This window comes from Macrobrachium rosenbergii, chromosome 42 (assembly GCF_040412425.1).
Source record: "Macrobrachium rosenbergii isolate ZJJX-2024 chromosome 42, ASM4041242v1, whole genome shotgun sequence".
NCBI classification, from domain to species: Eukaryota; Metazoa; Arthropoda; class Malacostraca; order Decapoda; family Palaemonidae; genus Macrobrachium; species Macrobrachium rosenbergii.
Window position 1 is genome coordinate 16093621 of NC_089782.1, and position 17001 is coordinate 16110621.

Below are 17001 nucleotides of genomic sequence, written 5' to 3' on the forward strand. Positions count from 1 at the left end.
AAATTATCTAATCGTCTCCCTATTGAGTGTTTCATATTTATTAATTCTGTTAACTCATCAGACCACCAGGAACCTTGTGTTTTGTTGGATGGGGTTTTGACTTTGGTATTGCTTTATCAGCAGCATTTTTAATGAAATCAACAAGAAATTTATTAGTTTCATTATGGTCTTTTAAATATTCAAATTGTGGGATATTTCTAGTGTGCATTTCATATCGCTCCCAATCTGCTTTATAAATGTTATAGTGAGGGACATGTTTTGCAGGATTATTTTGCAATAAGGAAATTAGTATTGGGAAATGATCACTGGTGTGCAAGTCATCAACTGTATTCCAATCCAATCTGTCAACTATGCTTGTTGTACACAAAGTTAAGTCTGAGGAAAATGTTCCATGTGCTTTTGAAAAATATGTGCTAATTTCGTCATCATTTATACAGCACAAGTCGTTGGAATCCATGAACTCTTCTATTTTACTACCTATTCTATTTGAGTTTGTACAATGACAGTCCCATATTGGGTTGTGGGCATTAAAATCACCTACTATTAATGTAGGTTCCTTGGTATTGTTAAGTAAATCTTTAAGTTTATCACTGTCGTAACTTTTATTAGGTTGGTAACTTTTATTAGGTTGGTTATGTAAGTTATAAATTATGTAATTATCATTTTTTATTCGTATTTTAATACTTGATATTTGCAAGTCAGTAAAATTTACAGGTACTCTGTCATAACATACTTTGTTATGTACATATATGGCAGTACCTAAATTTCCTTCTTCTTCTCTAGATGTAGATACTAAGGTATATTTACCTATTGTTGATATTGTTTTGTTGACATGTTGTAAACATATCATTGGTTCATATTCTTTTAATAACCGTTGTATTTCTCTCTAGGTGTAATCTGGTCTGTAGACCATTTACGTTCCATTGTATAATATAACTATTGAAAATATTTTTTTATAGCGGTCGGGTTTTACTCTCTTTTTTTGTATTATCAATTTGGAATTTTTCTAATAATTTACTCACGACATTCATCTGTTTTTCCTTATAATAGACTAAGTGATCAATGCACATGCACCCTTTTCCATGGTTACTCAAATCTGTGTTTTCTTTTTTCTATATTTCATAAAATTTCTTATAATGTTTGTTAAACCATCTTTTGTTATGCTTTTGTTGTTATTGCATAATTCAATGAAACAATCATTACATCCACAAGTATTATCATGTGTATTTCTCTTTTCATTTGCTCTTGTACCAATTACTGGAGGAGTAATCTCTTCTCCCTTGACATAATCATTATCATCTATGGTATGATTCTCTTTCACTTCTTCAGTGTTCTCGACATTTGCCTTCATAGGTTCTATTATTATTTTAGGAGATAAAGGTATATTCTTAGCTTGTTTTTGTTTTTGTTCCTTTTTCATCTCCTTTATCTTTGGTTTAACTTATGTTTCTCTATTAATAGTTGGTTTCTTCGTTTTGGGTGGTGTTCTCTCCAAAGGCCTTTTTTTATCTTTAATTTCCTGTCTATCTCTACCCTCTTCTGTTACTTTAGTAGCAGCATCCTCCTGTGTTTCTATCTGCATTAATATTTCAAATGAATTGGTTAAAATATTATCCATCTCATTTGTATCTGTTTCTTTATTCTTTAGCATTTTATTTTTTATTTCTAAATTATTAATTTTTTCTTGAGGTTTACTTTTCTGTGCTCTGTTATTTCTATCTGTTTCCGTTTTTGCTTCATTTTTTGCTCTTGTTATTGAGGAATACGAATGTTTCTTAGATGGATCTTGCATTCCTCTCAAGCGGCGAGCCCCGTTCCGTCGACGAGTACAGCCTCCCCCTCCGGGTCACAAGCGGAGTCTCAGTCGCGTCAAGTGGTTCCCCCTCCTCCTGCTTTGGATACGATTCCTTTCTTCCAGCAATTCCTTGAGAGAATCGACGCGAGATTTGAGAGGATTGACGCGAGGGTAGACAGCAAGCTGTCTGGTCTTGCTAATTCTTTTCAGTCTCTTTCGGAGAAGGTGGAATCACAACAGGAATTCATCCAAGGACTGGCCGACGGTGGATCTCGTTCTAGGTCTCATTCTGTTCCTGACCCTTCCACTCTCCCTCCCTTCGATCTGGGGAATCCTTGGCGTTTGGCCCTTTATGCTCCCGAGTACGAAGGTACTCTTACCATAGAGGGTTTGGGCACAAGGAGAGTGGAAGAGTTGGAGTTCTATCCTCCGGACCTGACATCCCCCTACACAGGTTTCGCCAGACTGAAGGGAGAGGTTTGGAACAGGTCTGATAAAGTCCCTAAGGAGACCGTTATCTATCCTAGGGACCAAGCCCAGTCGTCTTTGATGAGGACTCTTACGGAGTGGCAAGCAGAGAACACTAAGCTTACACCAGCCAAGGAGTGTTCACTATGCTCACTCAGTGATGTTCTCCTTCCTCCTTGCACTTCGAAAGTGGCCTCTCTGACTAGTCAGGCTTGCTTTGAAGGTAAACCCTCCCTCATCTCCGGGAGACGGACCCGACATCTCTCGTCTTTCCCGGGGCACCGAATTCTGGAAGGGAGCCCTAATACGTTTACAGTGACTCGGCTTGACCCAGACTGCGCTTCTGATCTGTTCAGTGAGCAGCTCCCTAAGATCCCGGAGTCGCTCCTGAAAGCAGAGGCTGATACTAAGGATAGGCTCGCCAGGTCTTTGAACTCTTTGTCTTTAGCAGAAGCAACTTCTTTGGTCTATAGGAAGATTCTTTGTTCCAGGTCTTGACGAAATCTCTCTTGGCGAGTTTTCAACAAGACCTGTTTGACTTTATGACTGCCCGACTGGCCTGCCGGAAGCACATCTTTTCAGCAGCCACAGTTCGGCATGAACCAAATAAGCTTCTGAAGAGTTCGATCTGGGAGCTAATCTTTTCCCACAAGAAGAAGTTGACGCAGTCTTATCTGAGGGGCTAGGGTCAATCAGAGTCTCCGTTCTCGTTGGGGTCTGCCCTATAAACGGAAGCAGTCTGATCTTGCCGGGACTTCCCCAAAGTCCAGCAAGAAATTTAAACATTTCAAGTGCCTCCCAGCTCAGTCCTTGGTCCAGGTTCCCTTACAAGGTCAGCCTTCAACCTCTTCCTCCCAACCTCCGCCTCAGTATGTCCTGGTGAACCCGACGCATCAGTCTCTTGCTGCCCCCTCCTATGTCTCCTCCCCAGCTTTCAATCCTGCATATGAAAGTCAGGGGAAATTTCGCTCTAGGCAGTCAACCAGAGGCAACAAGCCCCGTGGCTATGTTAGGGGAAGAGGAGCTCCCCGCTCCTCTCCCAGGAACAGAGGTGGTAGAGGCTCCAGAGGGGGGAAGCAAACACAGGACCGATGACATACATCCTGTGGGCGGGAGGCTGTACCATTTTCGGGCTCGGTGGACCTTCTGTCCCTGGGCTCAGAGTATAGTTTCCAAGGGCCTAGGTTGGAGTTGGATCGACAATCCCCCTCCACCAGTCAAGTTTTATCAGGCTACGACCACGGATCTCGAGGACTTTGTGGAAGATCTTCTACAGAAACAGGCTATAGGAAAGTGAGGACTCTGAAGTTCCAAGGCAGGCTCTTCAGTGTTCCCAAGAAGGGTTCCGACAAACGGAGAGTAATTCTGGACTTGTCCCATCTGAATTCCTACATTCGTTGCGACAAGTTTCGGATGCTTACTGTCTCCCAAGTTCGGACCCTACTGCCCCGTGGAGCCGTAACCACCTCTCTAGATCTTCCCGACACCTATTATCACATCCCGGTTGCGAGAAGGTTCTCCCCCTTTCTGGGGTTCAGGCTCGGAAGGCAGGCATATTCCTTCAAGGTGATGCCTTTCGGCCTCAACATAGCCCCAAGGATTTTTACCAAGTTGACAGACACGGTCGTACAACAACAACTCGGTCTCAAAGGGATTACGCTGGCGCGCGTATCAGACGACTGGATCATCTGGGCATTCAGCGTCGAGGAATGCCGGAGGGTTACATCCGTGGTGGTCGACTTTCTAAAATCTTTGGGCTTTCGTGTAAACAGGGAGAAGTCCCGCCTGGTTCCGAGCAGTTGTTTTCAATGGCTAGGAATCCAGTGGGATCTGAATTCTCACAAGCTCTCTTCCTCCTCCCAAGAGGAAAGAGATAGCCAGAGCAACCGGACAGTTTCTCAAGTCCAAACGAGCCTCTCGACGGGCCCAAGAAAGAGTTTTGGGCTCCCTTCAGTTCGCTTCAGTGACAGATTTGTTGCTGAAGGTAAAACTGAAAGATATCAACAGAGTGTGGCGGAGTCGAGCAAATATCAGCCTCAGGGACAAGGTGTCTCTGATTCCTCCCATCTTGAAAAAGAGACTCCAGCCTTGGTCGACTGTCAAGAGCCTGTCCTAGTCAATCCCCCTGCAATTTCCTCCTCCGGCGTTGGTTATCCACACAGACACCTCCCTAAGCGGGTGGGGAGGATATTCTCAACACCAAGAAGTGCAGGGGACTTGGTCCCCCATGTTCCGCCAGTTCCATATAAACGTTCTGGAGGCCATGGCGGTCTTCCTTACTTTGAAGCTTCTTCTTCCCCCCAAGAAGATTCATATAAGGCTGGTTCTGGACAGCGCCACGGTAGTCCACTGCATAAACAGGGGAGGTTCAAAATCGAGCCGGATCAACCAGGTAATGATTGCACTTTTCTCCTTGGCGTGCAAGAACAAGTGGCACCTGTCTGCCACTCATCTTGCGGGGGTCCGGAACGTCTTAGCAGATTCTCTATCAAGGACAACTCCCCTCGAGTTGGAGTGGTCCCTAGACAGGGCCTCGTTCAATTGGATCTGCAACCAAGTTCCGGGCCTGGAGGTAGATTTGTTCGCAACCAAGCTCAACAACAAGCTTCCTCATTACGTAGCTCCCAACCTGGACCCTCAAGCTCTTTTCACGGACGCAATGTCATTGGATTGGAACAGGTGGAAGAAGATTTATCTTTTCCCTCCAGTAAACTTGTTGTTAAAGGTCCTTCACAAACTCAGGACATTCAAGGGTCGAGTAGCTCTAGTGGCTCCCTACTGGCCAAAGAGCAGCTGGTTTCCACTTCTGCTGGAACTGAAACTTCGCCACATCCAAATCCCCAGTCCAAAACTAACACAAGTAGTGCAAACTCAGACTGTGTCAGCTTCCTCAAAATTTCAAAATGCCCTGGCTTTGTGGACTTTATGAAATTTGCGGCTCAAAGGGATGCTAACGTTGATCCTGTCAATACCATGTTCTTGGAATCAGATAAGCGGGTCTCCACTCTTCGGCAGTACGACTCAGCAATTAAGAAGCTAGCACTCTTTTTGAAAGAATCTGAGGCTACAGTAATGACCATAAATTTGGCAATCTTATTTTTTAGATCACTATTTGAGAAGGGTTTAGCCTCTAGTACTGTTACTACAGTCAAGTTGGCTTTACGAAAAGTGTTTTTGTATGGTTTCAAAATTGACCTCACAGATCCTTACTTTTCTTCCATCCCTAAGGCCTGTGCACGACTGAGACCAGTAATCCGTCCACGTACGGTTTCCTGGTTTTTGAATGACGTGTTGAAGTTAGCCTCAGATATCGATAATCAGTCTTGCCCCTACCTTTCCTTATTGAGGAAAACGTTGTTCTTAGTTAGCCTAGTTGTTCTTAGTTAGCCTAGCTTCGGGTGCTAGAATTTCAGAGCTGTCTGCACTCTCTAGGGAGCCCAACCATGTCGACTTCCTTCCATCAGGGAGGTTTTGCTGATTCCTCACCCTAAATTCCTGGCCAAAAATGAAGATCCGCAGAATAGGTGGTCGCCTTGGAAAATTCTCCCCTTCCTCAAGACCTGTCCCTGTGTCCAGTTCATACTTTGAGGGCTTATTTAGACAGGTCCTCTCACATCTCATCTGGGCCTCTCTTTATCAGGGAAGGGGGGGGTTATATCTCTATGTCTGCTATTAGACAACGAATCCTTTACTTTATCAAGCAGGCTAATCCTGACTCAGTCCCAAGAGTTCATGATATTAGAGCTGTGGCCACCTCCATTAACTACTCCCATTACATAAATTTCACGGATCTTACCAAATACACTGGTTGGAAGTCACCCTTGGTTTTCAAACGTCACTATTTGAAATCCTTAGAAGCTCTTAAATTCTCAGCAGTCGCGGCAGGGAATGTTGTCCCTCCCTCTGGTTCCCTTTCTGATTCCTAGTCAATTCTTTCTCCACTGCCTCAGTTATCCCCTTACAGTCATTTCAGTCAGGCGTGCCTTGACTTTCTAACCTGACCGTGTTATCTGTATATTTGTCTAATTGACACATTTATGTTATAATGTTTTCAATTTTGTATAGTTATTTTGTTTAAGTATATTTTTTATATTGTCATGTTAATTTTAAGCTCCCATCAGTTTCATTTGTACTTTATTGTTATTATTTAGCAATTAAAAATTTTTTGGTGGACCTTTGGTCTTCTGTCCCCCTTACATTTTGTTATCTCTTACAGTTTAAGAATGATATTTATTTCTCTGTTAATTTTTCACCGGCTTACACGGACCCGATCCAGAAAAGGGATTTTGACAAAGGAAAATCTATTTCTGGAGAGGGGACCGTGTCACCCGGTGACCCACCTCTGTCATGTGTCGTGTCCCCCCCATAGTAAACATCATTCTGGTGGGGTGATGCTTTCATGGAATGCGGCTAGCGGTGATTTGTGTACTGTCCATGAGTGGTGCATGGGTTTGTAACGGCGCCTCTCTGTGGGACTTTTGACTTTGGGATCTCTATAGGATAAGGTTCCGTGTTTTTATAGTTCACCCTTTTCCATACACGACTCCATCTAATGGAGCTCGCTCTGGGGGGGTAGTAACTCCAGCATTTCATTTAGCTTTCTCTGGTATCTAGCAACAGAATTACCTAGAAATAAGTGCTGAATGGACTTTTTCACCGGGTGACACGGTCCCCTCTCCAGAAATAGATTTTTCCTTTGTCAAAATCCCTTTATTATTTTGTTTACTTGGTATTATATATACCTCACAGTCTTGGATTTTGGTATATCTCATTTTAAGAGAGTCTAACAGTACATTTTTGTCAACCGGTTCGTCATTATTTTCAGGAAGTACAATAGTACCCTGAATGCTATTCATAGTGTCATGCTTCTTTACTTTTACATTTACATTGTCAACACTTTTTATTGATAGATAGTCCTCAGACTGGTTTTTTGTTGTTGCTTCTATAAGCCACGTCTTCATTTTTATTTGTCTAAACGACATTTCTGTCGTTGAGTGTCTTTTTAATAAGAAGTTTTGTAACTTTAGGGCTGAGATTTGCTGTTCTGTTTCCATGGTTAGAAACCTTGACCAACTTCCACTCCCAAAGAGGGAGTCGAAGTGAGTCAAGGTTGGGTCAAGACGATATTTACTTTTTTTTGATTTGTTGTGTACTGGAGCATAAGGTTCCAGTGTGATTATATTTGGATTCTTTATTGTTTTTTCCAAAGAAAGGTTGTTACAAGAGGTTCCATCGGTCGTCATCTGTGCCGAGTCACTACCATCAAAGGGCCCAGGGGTACTCGAATCTTTATTTCCACTTTGCATAAGAATTTGAGGAAAAAAAAAAAAAAAAAAAAAAAAAAAAAAAAAAACCTGAAAACCTTAAAAAGATATCATCAGCTTTTCAAAGGGTTTTATTCTTCCACCAATGGCACAAGTGAGAACTGACTCCCAAATGTCCGCTCCCTACCCTACCCCAAAGGGGATGGCACAACATGATTAGAGTGGCCCAAGTGCAAGCCAAACCCACTTGCTAGGACTGAGAGTATTACAAGAATACAATCATCCCCACCCTAATCATGTTATGGGCAAACCGGATAGAATGCCAAGAGTCCTATCCATAGAACCAGACCACCCTGGAATCCGTGGTCCAGTCCTAACAAATAGTTCCGCCTCTGAGCTACCAATCTGGTAACTCTCGGGTCTGAACATTATCGGGCAGTTGATGGTCCTACCACAGTTCTCATTACTTAGTTTCGGATATAAACCCATTCCCAGCTATGATATCTTTTCCTGTTTATCGGGTCCAATAAATTTTACTAAAAGTGGAAAATTCCACAAATTTAATCCAAAATAATATATGATGGTATACGAGACTCTTGGACTCGAACCCAGAAACAAATTCCTGGGGTTCAAGAGCCCCCTCACCACTTCAAGGTGGTCTCATGTCGAGGGGGACTGGGGGGTGAGAAACCTACAGTGTATCAACATGAGGAGTGAAAGAGAGCAGCAAGCATGAGTTGCATCTGCAGCATTTGAGTGGGGTATGCTATAATTGGGTTGTAGAGAAAAAGAGCTATGAAAGGAAGTATGAGGAGGAGGGAAACGTTGAAGAGAGAACACCTGAGTTGTTGGAAGTGGGAGATGATAGTACGGAGGTGAGTGAAGGATGTTTGGATGGTGGTAGAGACAAGTGTCAGTGTGTAAACAAGAGGGGAAATGCAATGACTGTAGGAGTAGATATCAGTGGAGGACAATACTATGGTTTGGTTGACACGGGAGCACAAATATTGCTGGTGAACACGTGTGACTAGGGATGTTGAGTGAATTCGAATGTTACAAGGAGAGCGGTGAATGTGTCAATAAGAGGTAGAGCAGGAAGATTGTTTGGATGGGAGGAAGTGAGGTTGAAGGTAAAGTTGGGAGAGTTTTAGGTGGAAGCACGTTTTGTAGTACTGGGAGATGAGCAAATGCCATATTGTTTCCTGTTTGGGATAGATTTCTTGAGGAAGAATGGATTGTAGTGGATGTTGGGAAAGGAGTTCTGTTGAAAGATGAGCTTGTAATAGGGAAAATTCAAAGTGAGGCAGTAAATATGGCGAGGTTTGTGGGAATGATTGATAGGAGTCTGAATGAGGAGGAGGATATACTGTAGTGGAGTTGGACAAGAGTGAAAATGCATTGCTAACAACAGAGGACATGCAATGGAAGTGTTTGATAGTGAGCGAGTTAAAGAGGTGTATTAGGGAGGGAGTACCTGGAAGAAGATGGCTTTTGTTGTTGAGTAAATGGTTACAGCTTGCTGAGATTTGTGTTTTATGAAGGAGTGGTCCGGTTTTGAAGTTGAGTATGAAAGAGCCATTTGAGTTAGTGGCAATTGTATAACTTTGCCAGTAAGTATACCTTAGTTTAACCAGACCACTGAGCTGATATAACAGCTCTCCTAGGGCTGGCCCAAAGGATTAGACTTATTTTATGTGGCTAAGAACCAATTGGTTACCTAGCAACGGGACCTACAGCTTATTGTGGAATCCGAACCACATTATACCGAGAAATGAATTTCTATCACCAGAAATAAATTCCTCTAATTCTTCACTGGCCGGCCGGAGACTAGTGAGGACGTTGCAAGAGTGGTCAGTATGGTCTTGTTGCCTTGCCTGCATGTCTGAGGAAGCCGGTAGGAATGCTGAGTGATTTGTTGGTAGACTACTTGAACAAATGTTGAGAGAGTGGGGTAGTGAGCATGCAGTAACAACTCCATACATCCCGAGTGTGCATGGGTTGGTGGAACGAACCATAAGGACTTGGCGAGATGTTACAAATGTTGACTGATAGAGAGAGTGAATGGGATTTGTTGTTAGGAAGCGTGGTAGCCATGTATAATGGGTCAGCAGATAAAAGCACGGGTATGCCTCCAAGTGAGTATGTGATGAATTATGAGATGTATGCGAGAGAGGGGTTGGATTTGAATGAAGAGCAGGATGTGTGGAGACAGGCAAATGAAAGGTTTGAAAGTTTCAGAGCAGGTGATACAGTATTGAAGGAGATGGCTGAGAAAGGAAGATTGACAGCGACTAAATTCTGGGAGAAATATGAAGGTCTGTATGTAGTGAAAACGGTGTGGTCAAATGGATTGAGTTGTGTGTTAAAAGATAAGGATGAAAAAGAAAATGTGAAGGTAATAAGAGCACACTACAATCAGTTGAGAAGCTGGAGAAAACCACCAAATTACATAAAGGAGCATGCCATTAGGAAGTTGTCAGGGGCAGGGGGGGAAAAAGAAAAGGGGATAGAAGAAATAGAAGATATAAATTGGGGAAATAAACAGCTAGTGTTGGTGAATGTAAGAGAAGGTCTAAAAGGAGGAGTAGAAAGAGTAAGGGTGCATTAATTAGGTTGTTTGGAGAGAGTACACATGGTAGGATGTTTGATTTTGAGGGGTTTGAGAAGTTAGTAATCATGAGAAGTTAAATACCCTTGCGGTGTTGTTTTGTGGTAATATGAATGAGGGTGAAATTGATTTTGAGGGGTTTGAGGGGAATGTGGAAGGAGTGAACTTGGAGTGCAAGGAATGTGGATGGGATATGCAAGATTTGGGTGGACTGGAAAAATGCTGAGTCATGAGAAAGACTGCACGTACCAATGTGTGTGAGTTTCCTGCAAGTGAAAGTGTTGAAAGAGTAAGTGGAGAAAGAGTTAGCATCACTAGGGAGTGTGAGTGGGGGAGTTTTGGATAACTTGAGTCGGAGCCTAGCAGAATTAAATGAGTATAGAAGAGATGATAGAAGCCAGTTCAGGTGTTTGTGAGGTTGGAGCACAAGTCTCCATAGCTTGAATGAGGTTGATGTGAATGGTTTGGAACCAAGGCTAGGTGAGTCCAGTGCAGTTTGGGTAGAAGTGAGTGAATAAGAAGTGGTGAATGAGAGGCCTTGGACCCGAAGTCAAGGTTCGGTTCTGGAGTATGAATGGGTAGTGAGAAGGATTTTGAGGGGGGAGGGAAAAAAAAAAAGTGAAATGAGATTTCCTTTTAGTAAGGGGGTGTGTGGTAGGTATGAAAAGTTGGTTTGTATGAATTAATATTTTATTTCCCTTTTTTTTTATATTTATTTTTTGTGGGTGTTAGTGTATGGCTGATTAATCTTTTATTTTTTCTGTTTTTACTTGCAGTTTGCAGAGTGTGTCAGAGTAGAGTGACTTGCTCCCCTTCACCGGATTTGTAAGAGGCTTTATCTGAAGTTAAGAAACTTCATTAGTAAAAGCTATTTGAAAGTAGATACCTACCGGCAGGAACTGCGGTGGAAATAAAAGTCTGTACAGTACTGACATTAACAAATCAGCCAAACAGCTGGTGAGACCGAATTCCAAGTTGTACAGTATACTAGCAGTTACACAAGACTGTGTCTTTCCCAAGTAGGATGGGGATCCGAGAAGGTGCTCAAATATCTGCAAGCTGACTTGGTTTCTGTCTTCAGCTTGGATGTCACAGCTAAAAACTCTGTGGTGATCCCCAAATTGAGTGCTGACTTTCGTGATTGTCTTTGGTTTACTGTACTCTGAGATGGAGTACTAGGAATATAAGGAACTACTTTGGGACATACGCCAGAGTTGGAGATTTGTTGAATAATATTTTGATTATTGATAGTATTAAGTTAGGCTAAGTTAGGTATAGCAAGATTGTTTTGATAAACTTTAGCAGTAAGTAGGAAATAAATCAGGTTAAGTAATGAAATATGATAATTGATAAACTGTGGCATTTAAGATAAGGTTCTGTTGAAGGTCTTCAGACCACTGTAGTATTATGAAGGTTAATAAATTTGAATATGTAAAAAAAAAATTTTCTTTATCCTCTGAATCTGTCCCATCATACTGCCCCAATTGTGTAAACTAAAAAGCCCCTACAAAGTATTTTATCATAAATCCACTTTCCACATTTTTATGTTTATCAAAGGCTAAGTGAGGTTGACAAGCTTGTGTGGATAGTACCCTATCCCTCACCTACCTGCTGACTGTACACTACCTTGTTACCTAGCTTCAAAGCCTGTGCCAACAGTATATACTGTATATCCATTTAAGACTTTATATATATCTATTACAGAAAAAAATATGTGCATCCTTCAAAAGTTTCACATTACACTGAAAATTCTGCTTACAAAAACATTTAATACGTTTTTAGAAATTATTTTTTGCAAATTATGTAATTATGTAACTTCTACTGTAGTTATTGGCTTCTCAGAGAGGGTTAAAACGATTGTTTTCCTAAAACAGACCCCTCATTTCACTAGAAGTGCTTCTTCCCATCTGCACCAAGTGGATCTGTTCTGTAACTAATGTAAAACAAGGCTTAGGTATGTCATTTATTGAGGTACTGAATAGGGGGCTCCCAACAAGCAGCAAGATAAGAATGATTTACGGATTTTTATGTAACAGACTTATCCTGATGGAAGTGAGCACCCTTTATCATGCAAAGGATTCCCCATCAGTTTTGGTACAGTACTGTACTGTATTTCTTTGCATATTTTCATACTTTATTATTAAAAAACCCAAGGTAATCAAGAATAATTAATCTTGAATTGTATGCATGAACGTAAATATAAATAACTGTAGTAGTATAAACAGTTGGAATATATCCTACCAAAAGAATTAGAGACAACACCTGTGCCACTGATTTGGATACCTTAATAAAATAGGCTTCCTTTGGAAGTTCACAGTCCTCCCTAAGGTTATAGAGAAGAAGCCTGTTCTCTGATGTCAACTCCACTGGTGCGTACCATTTATTGCCTTGTTGTTCTTTTACGGCATACAAATGCCCTTTCCTTATGATTCCTCTGACACAGTTACTCATTGATTGAAGATCATCTGCCTGTAATAAATGGCTCACGTAAATTCATTAGTCTTTTCTTGGTTTTTACTTGAGACTTGGTTTTATTAAATGATTTTAAATATATATTTACCAATAAATTCTCATCATATACTTATTGCAAGGATATATTACAACAAAACCTTTTATACCTGCCAACATTCTGCTTCCACAAGAAGAAGAGGGAAAACTTACTGTTAGGAAAGTTTCATCAAAATCTTCATTTCTAATGGCCTGAAGAATATTGCCAATGGTGGCCAATTTCTCTGTTGTACCGTCAATTTCCTGAAGATTCATATTTCAGATCAGCAATGGTTAAGAAAAGAACAAATAATCCCTTTAACCCTTAAGGGACGGCATAATTTATCAATGTGCAGCACCCCAGACCGGGGAAACTTTGAGGTCGGCAAAATAAAAAAAAAAATCACATCAATGGAAAGAGAATGACACGTACATTCACACTGTATAAATAAAAAAATTCTAAAAAATTTTCCCTACCTTCCACGAGAAGTTGAAAATGACTATTTACAACCCCTTGTGGAGCCTCATTTACAAGACAATCGTAAATTTTACCAACTTAAATATGTTTTTTCTAATAAATAAGTTTTTAGGATTTTGTAAAATTATTATTACTGCTCACACAATATCAAAACAGATAAGAAATAAAAGCAGTAACAAATTTTTGGCATATTTGTTGTAAAATATTCGTAAGTTTACGAGAAGGAAGATTCAATAACTTTTTTTAACTTTTACATGCTTTTTCTAACATTTCTTTGCAATTTTCTTTGTAAAATAACATTTGCAACGAACATACTATCGTAAAAGACAAAAACAAAAAAAAACAGCAACCCCTTCGTATTTTTACAAGCAGATTTACAAAAAGACATGTGAGAGAGAGGTAGCAGTACCTTCCCCCTTGAAGTCACAAGCATTACTGATACTGGCCTAGCTCTCATGTCTGTACAAAAGTTGCCATTAGTGAATTTATAGCACGTAGAAGTATTGGCACCTTTGTTTCGAATCATTATTACCATAACATTGGTGTGTAATTCTGCTTCACACTGGAGCGCAATCTGTCCACCTCCACAAACCTGTTTTATTTCACACTCAAGCTCAATCCGTCCACTAAGGGTTAAAAGATAAATATCTTGGCACTAATTCAATCAACTCTATTTTAGCATTTACTATTCCCATCCAATATAAATCCTGTTTGCATTACAGTTTAGTTCAATCTTTTTTTCACTTTATGTTTTTCCTGAGATAAGTAAAAAAAAAAAAAAAAAAAAAAAAAAAAAAAAAAAAAGAGGGCAACTCTAGAGAGAGAGAGAGTGAGTCTTACCTTAAGAGTGGTTTTGTGTGTGATTTCATCCTGTTCAATGAAATCCTCTATTTCCTGTCCATTTTTAATAAGCTCTTCTTCAATAACTTCACTTATGTCTATAATAGACCCAACAGATTCAAAACTTGTGGCAGCTTTAATTCCATCATCAACTTCCTTGATTTGGACTCCCTTGTTTATTATTTCATCCATTTTGTTTTCCAGGATTACAGTTTTTCCTTTCAATTTCTTCAACCGGTTTTCATTCTTTGCTATGATTTCCCGAACTGTTATAGGTATTGTCTCCAACTCCTTGTTTATCTGTGAGATATGTGATATAAATTTCTTATTTCTTTCAATTGCATCCTGAACGTATGACTTTTGCCTCTGGAATTTGGCAAGGTTTTCTGTGGTGAACTCCTTCCTGAAATCATCTTTCCATTCTGCAAAGGGTTTGGCTGCTTTCCTTTTAGATTCTTGCTCACTAACATATTCTATGAGGTCAACTAGGGCAAGATTTGTATGGAAGTCTTTAACACTTGAAGCAAAGAATGATTTTCTACAGTATGGACATGCAAACTGCTCTGTTTCAATTAGATGATCGATACAATCACTACATACGCAATCAAAACATGGCAGCAGCCTTGGTAACCTATCTTCTGTGTTGAAATCATCCTTGCATATTCCACACTCTCTTGCAATCCTGGAAACCTGGAACAAGACAGTTTATAATTTAACCACCAGATACTACTAATCAGACTGGCTGAAAGTTTTACTACACTGCCGGCTTAACAAATGCTTTTGGTTGGGCAAAAGAATTAGGTCTTTGATGGGGATTTCTTTTATATATTTGGATACTTTCATACCTTATATATGAGTGCCTAATTCTTCATTCACCTTTACACCATGAAATCTATACTGATATACCCTGTAGAATTACAGGACATCCGAAGTGCTCAACTCTTGGAAATAAGATTAAAGTCAGGCAATATAATTGTTATACTGTTATTGTTACTTGGCTAAACTTCACAAATAAGAGTTGACAGATTAGGGAAACAGATGCAAACTTTTACCACTCAAAAAATGAACATTAGTTCACAAAACAGAAAATGAATTACAATTGAAGTAAAACTAGATATCTGTGTAGTTCTTCGCTTTATCTAAACAACATTGATACTTAAGCTTACGAAAATGTATATCTCAAATACAAGAAATTTCGTATACATTTTTTCTAGCTGGGATATTTTAATTTGAAACTACCATTTCGAATTTGGGGCCTTATAAAATGACTGACTGATCTAAGAAAGTTTGGCTTGATGGCCAGGCACTGGAACCATTTGGATACTCAATTCAGTGATATGTCCAGGAGAAGGGAAATGACTCGTTACATGACATCTTCACTATGCAACAAAAAGTAGGTAAACACAGTAAGGAGGGAGGTATTTAACAGACTTGAAAAGCCAAGTGACTTCAGTCAGGTTAACAAACAAACTAGCAAACAGCTGTTAAGGAGGCAACAAAAATACACAACACTCCTCTGCGCTAACTTAAAATGCATACAGTATAAAACTTAACTCAAAGTTTTATACTCAAAACAGTAAAGTAAAACAAACTTCTCAGAACAGTACAGTAAAACAAACTTACACAACACAGTTATCAATAAATGAAATACATCTTTCATTCCAGAACTCTTAATTCTCTAGAAATCTCAAATAAGGACTAGGAATTTTACATAGCACATAAATACTTAGATATTTTTTTATATTATAACTTACAATAACAGCATCATAAATATGTAAGTCTGTTCGGCAGACAAAATTCTCTTACAGGGTAAGGTCTCTCAACGGTGGAGTTAGGAGGTTAACCCTTTAACACCGATTGGACATATTTTACATCGACAAAAGTTGTCTGTCGGGTGCCAAGTGGACGTAAAATACGTAGACTACAAAAAGGGTTTTTAAATATTCGCGGAAAAATACTTATAGGTCTCGTTTGCAAAAAATTTTAAATCATGCGCCTTGAGGGATGCTGGGAGTTCACAGATCACGCTGTTGTTTTGTTTACAAGCGTGACCCAGCTGCGCATGAGTGAATTTCTTTCTTCTCGCACTACAAAGCATCAGCGACGCATCGTCAGGGAGCGATTTCTTGACGTGTTCGTGTTTTGCCGAACTTGTGCAAGTGTTAGCGTGTTTGTGATGCAATGGGACGTATGCAGAGATGTCCCAACGTCGTCAGGACTCTGAAAGGCACGTATTGCCTGTCGGTTGTGAGCGTGCAAGATGCGTTTTAGACTTGGATGCTGGAGAGGGACCCAGTACCCAAGGTGATCCATCTTTTGAACTCTGTGTTGTACGGCCACGTGTGGTCGAAAGTGACCATGGGGCCCAAGGGCCGTACCCTGTGCCTTTTACGACCCCTAGGAAACATCGGGATGTCCTGAGAGGCATTCGTAAACATTTGGGAGGCCTCCAACAAAAGGACTGATGAATACTTGTTGGAGCTCGATGGAGAGCAGGTGGAAAGTCCTCATTTTGGTGGCAGTTGGTCATCTAGTGACGAGGACATCACGCCCGATGTCAGTGATGACGAGTATTTTCCCCCAATGTCCGTACGAGAGCCGAGTATTTTCCCCAATGTCCATACGAGAGCCAGAGCATGAAAGTGAACTTGAGTTCAGTGGTTTCAGTGCTTATGAGGGAGAGTCTGAGGAGGCGGCGGCACCGATTGTGGCTGGTGGGGACAAGACAGAGTGATGGTGAAAGTGAGGGAGATGGGCCAGTGGGGGGGGGGGGGGGTTGCAAAGTCGTGCCCGCGCACGTACCCGTAGAAAGTCGCAATGTCGCAGCAGCCTAGGTGAAGGCTGTTCGTCCGAAAGTGTTGAGGGGTGGTTGGAGGACCCCACCCCACCTAACATGCACCCATTCACGGCAGTACCTGGACTGACCGTCCCTGTGCCTCTCACTGCACTGGGGTTCATTCAGCTCTTCCTTACGTGGGAATTGCTGGAATACCTCGTTGCAGAGACAGCGGATTACGGTCGGTACTGCCGTGTGGAACTGCAGACGAAGTTGTCGTATCGA

At 40.9% G+C, this 17001-nt stretch overlaps 2 protein-coding genes across 2 annotated transcripts in view; one reads left to right on the top strand and one right to left on the bottom strand.

The window, feature by feature from the left end:
• The window catches only part of LOC136827984 (histone H4 transcription factor-like), a 204569-nt gene extending 193152 nt beyond the window's left edge, over window positions 1–11417 (top strand). The window contains exon 12 of the mRNA XM_067085599.1: window positions 10912–11417. The gene's annotated coding sequence lies outside the window, so the exon portion shown is untranslated. The remainder of the gene's footprint in view (window positions 1–10911) is intronic.
• The window catches only part of LOC136827986 (uncharacterized), a 168548-nt gene that overhangs the window by 49754 nt on the left and 101793 nt on the right, over window positions 1–17001 (bottom strand). Inside the window, exons 3-5 of the mRNA XM_067085606.1 lie at window positions 13941–14630; window positions 12797–12886; window positions 12419–12604 (exon numbers count right to left, since the gene is read on the bottom strand). Coding sequence (XP_066941707.1) covers window positions 12419–12604; window positions 12797–12886; window positions 13941–14132 — 468 coding nt within the window. The 5' untranslated portion in view covers window positions 14133–14630. The remainder of the gene's footprint in view (window positions 1–12418; window positions 12605–12796; window positions 12887–13940; window positions 14631–17001) is intronic.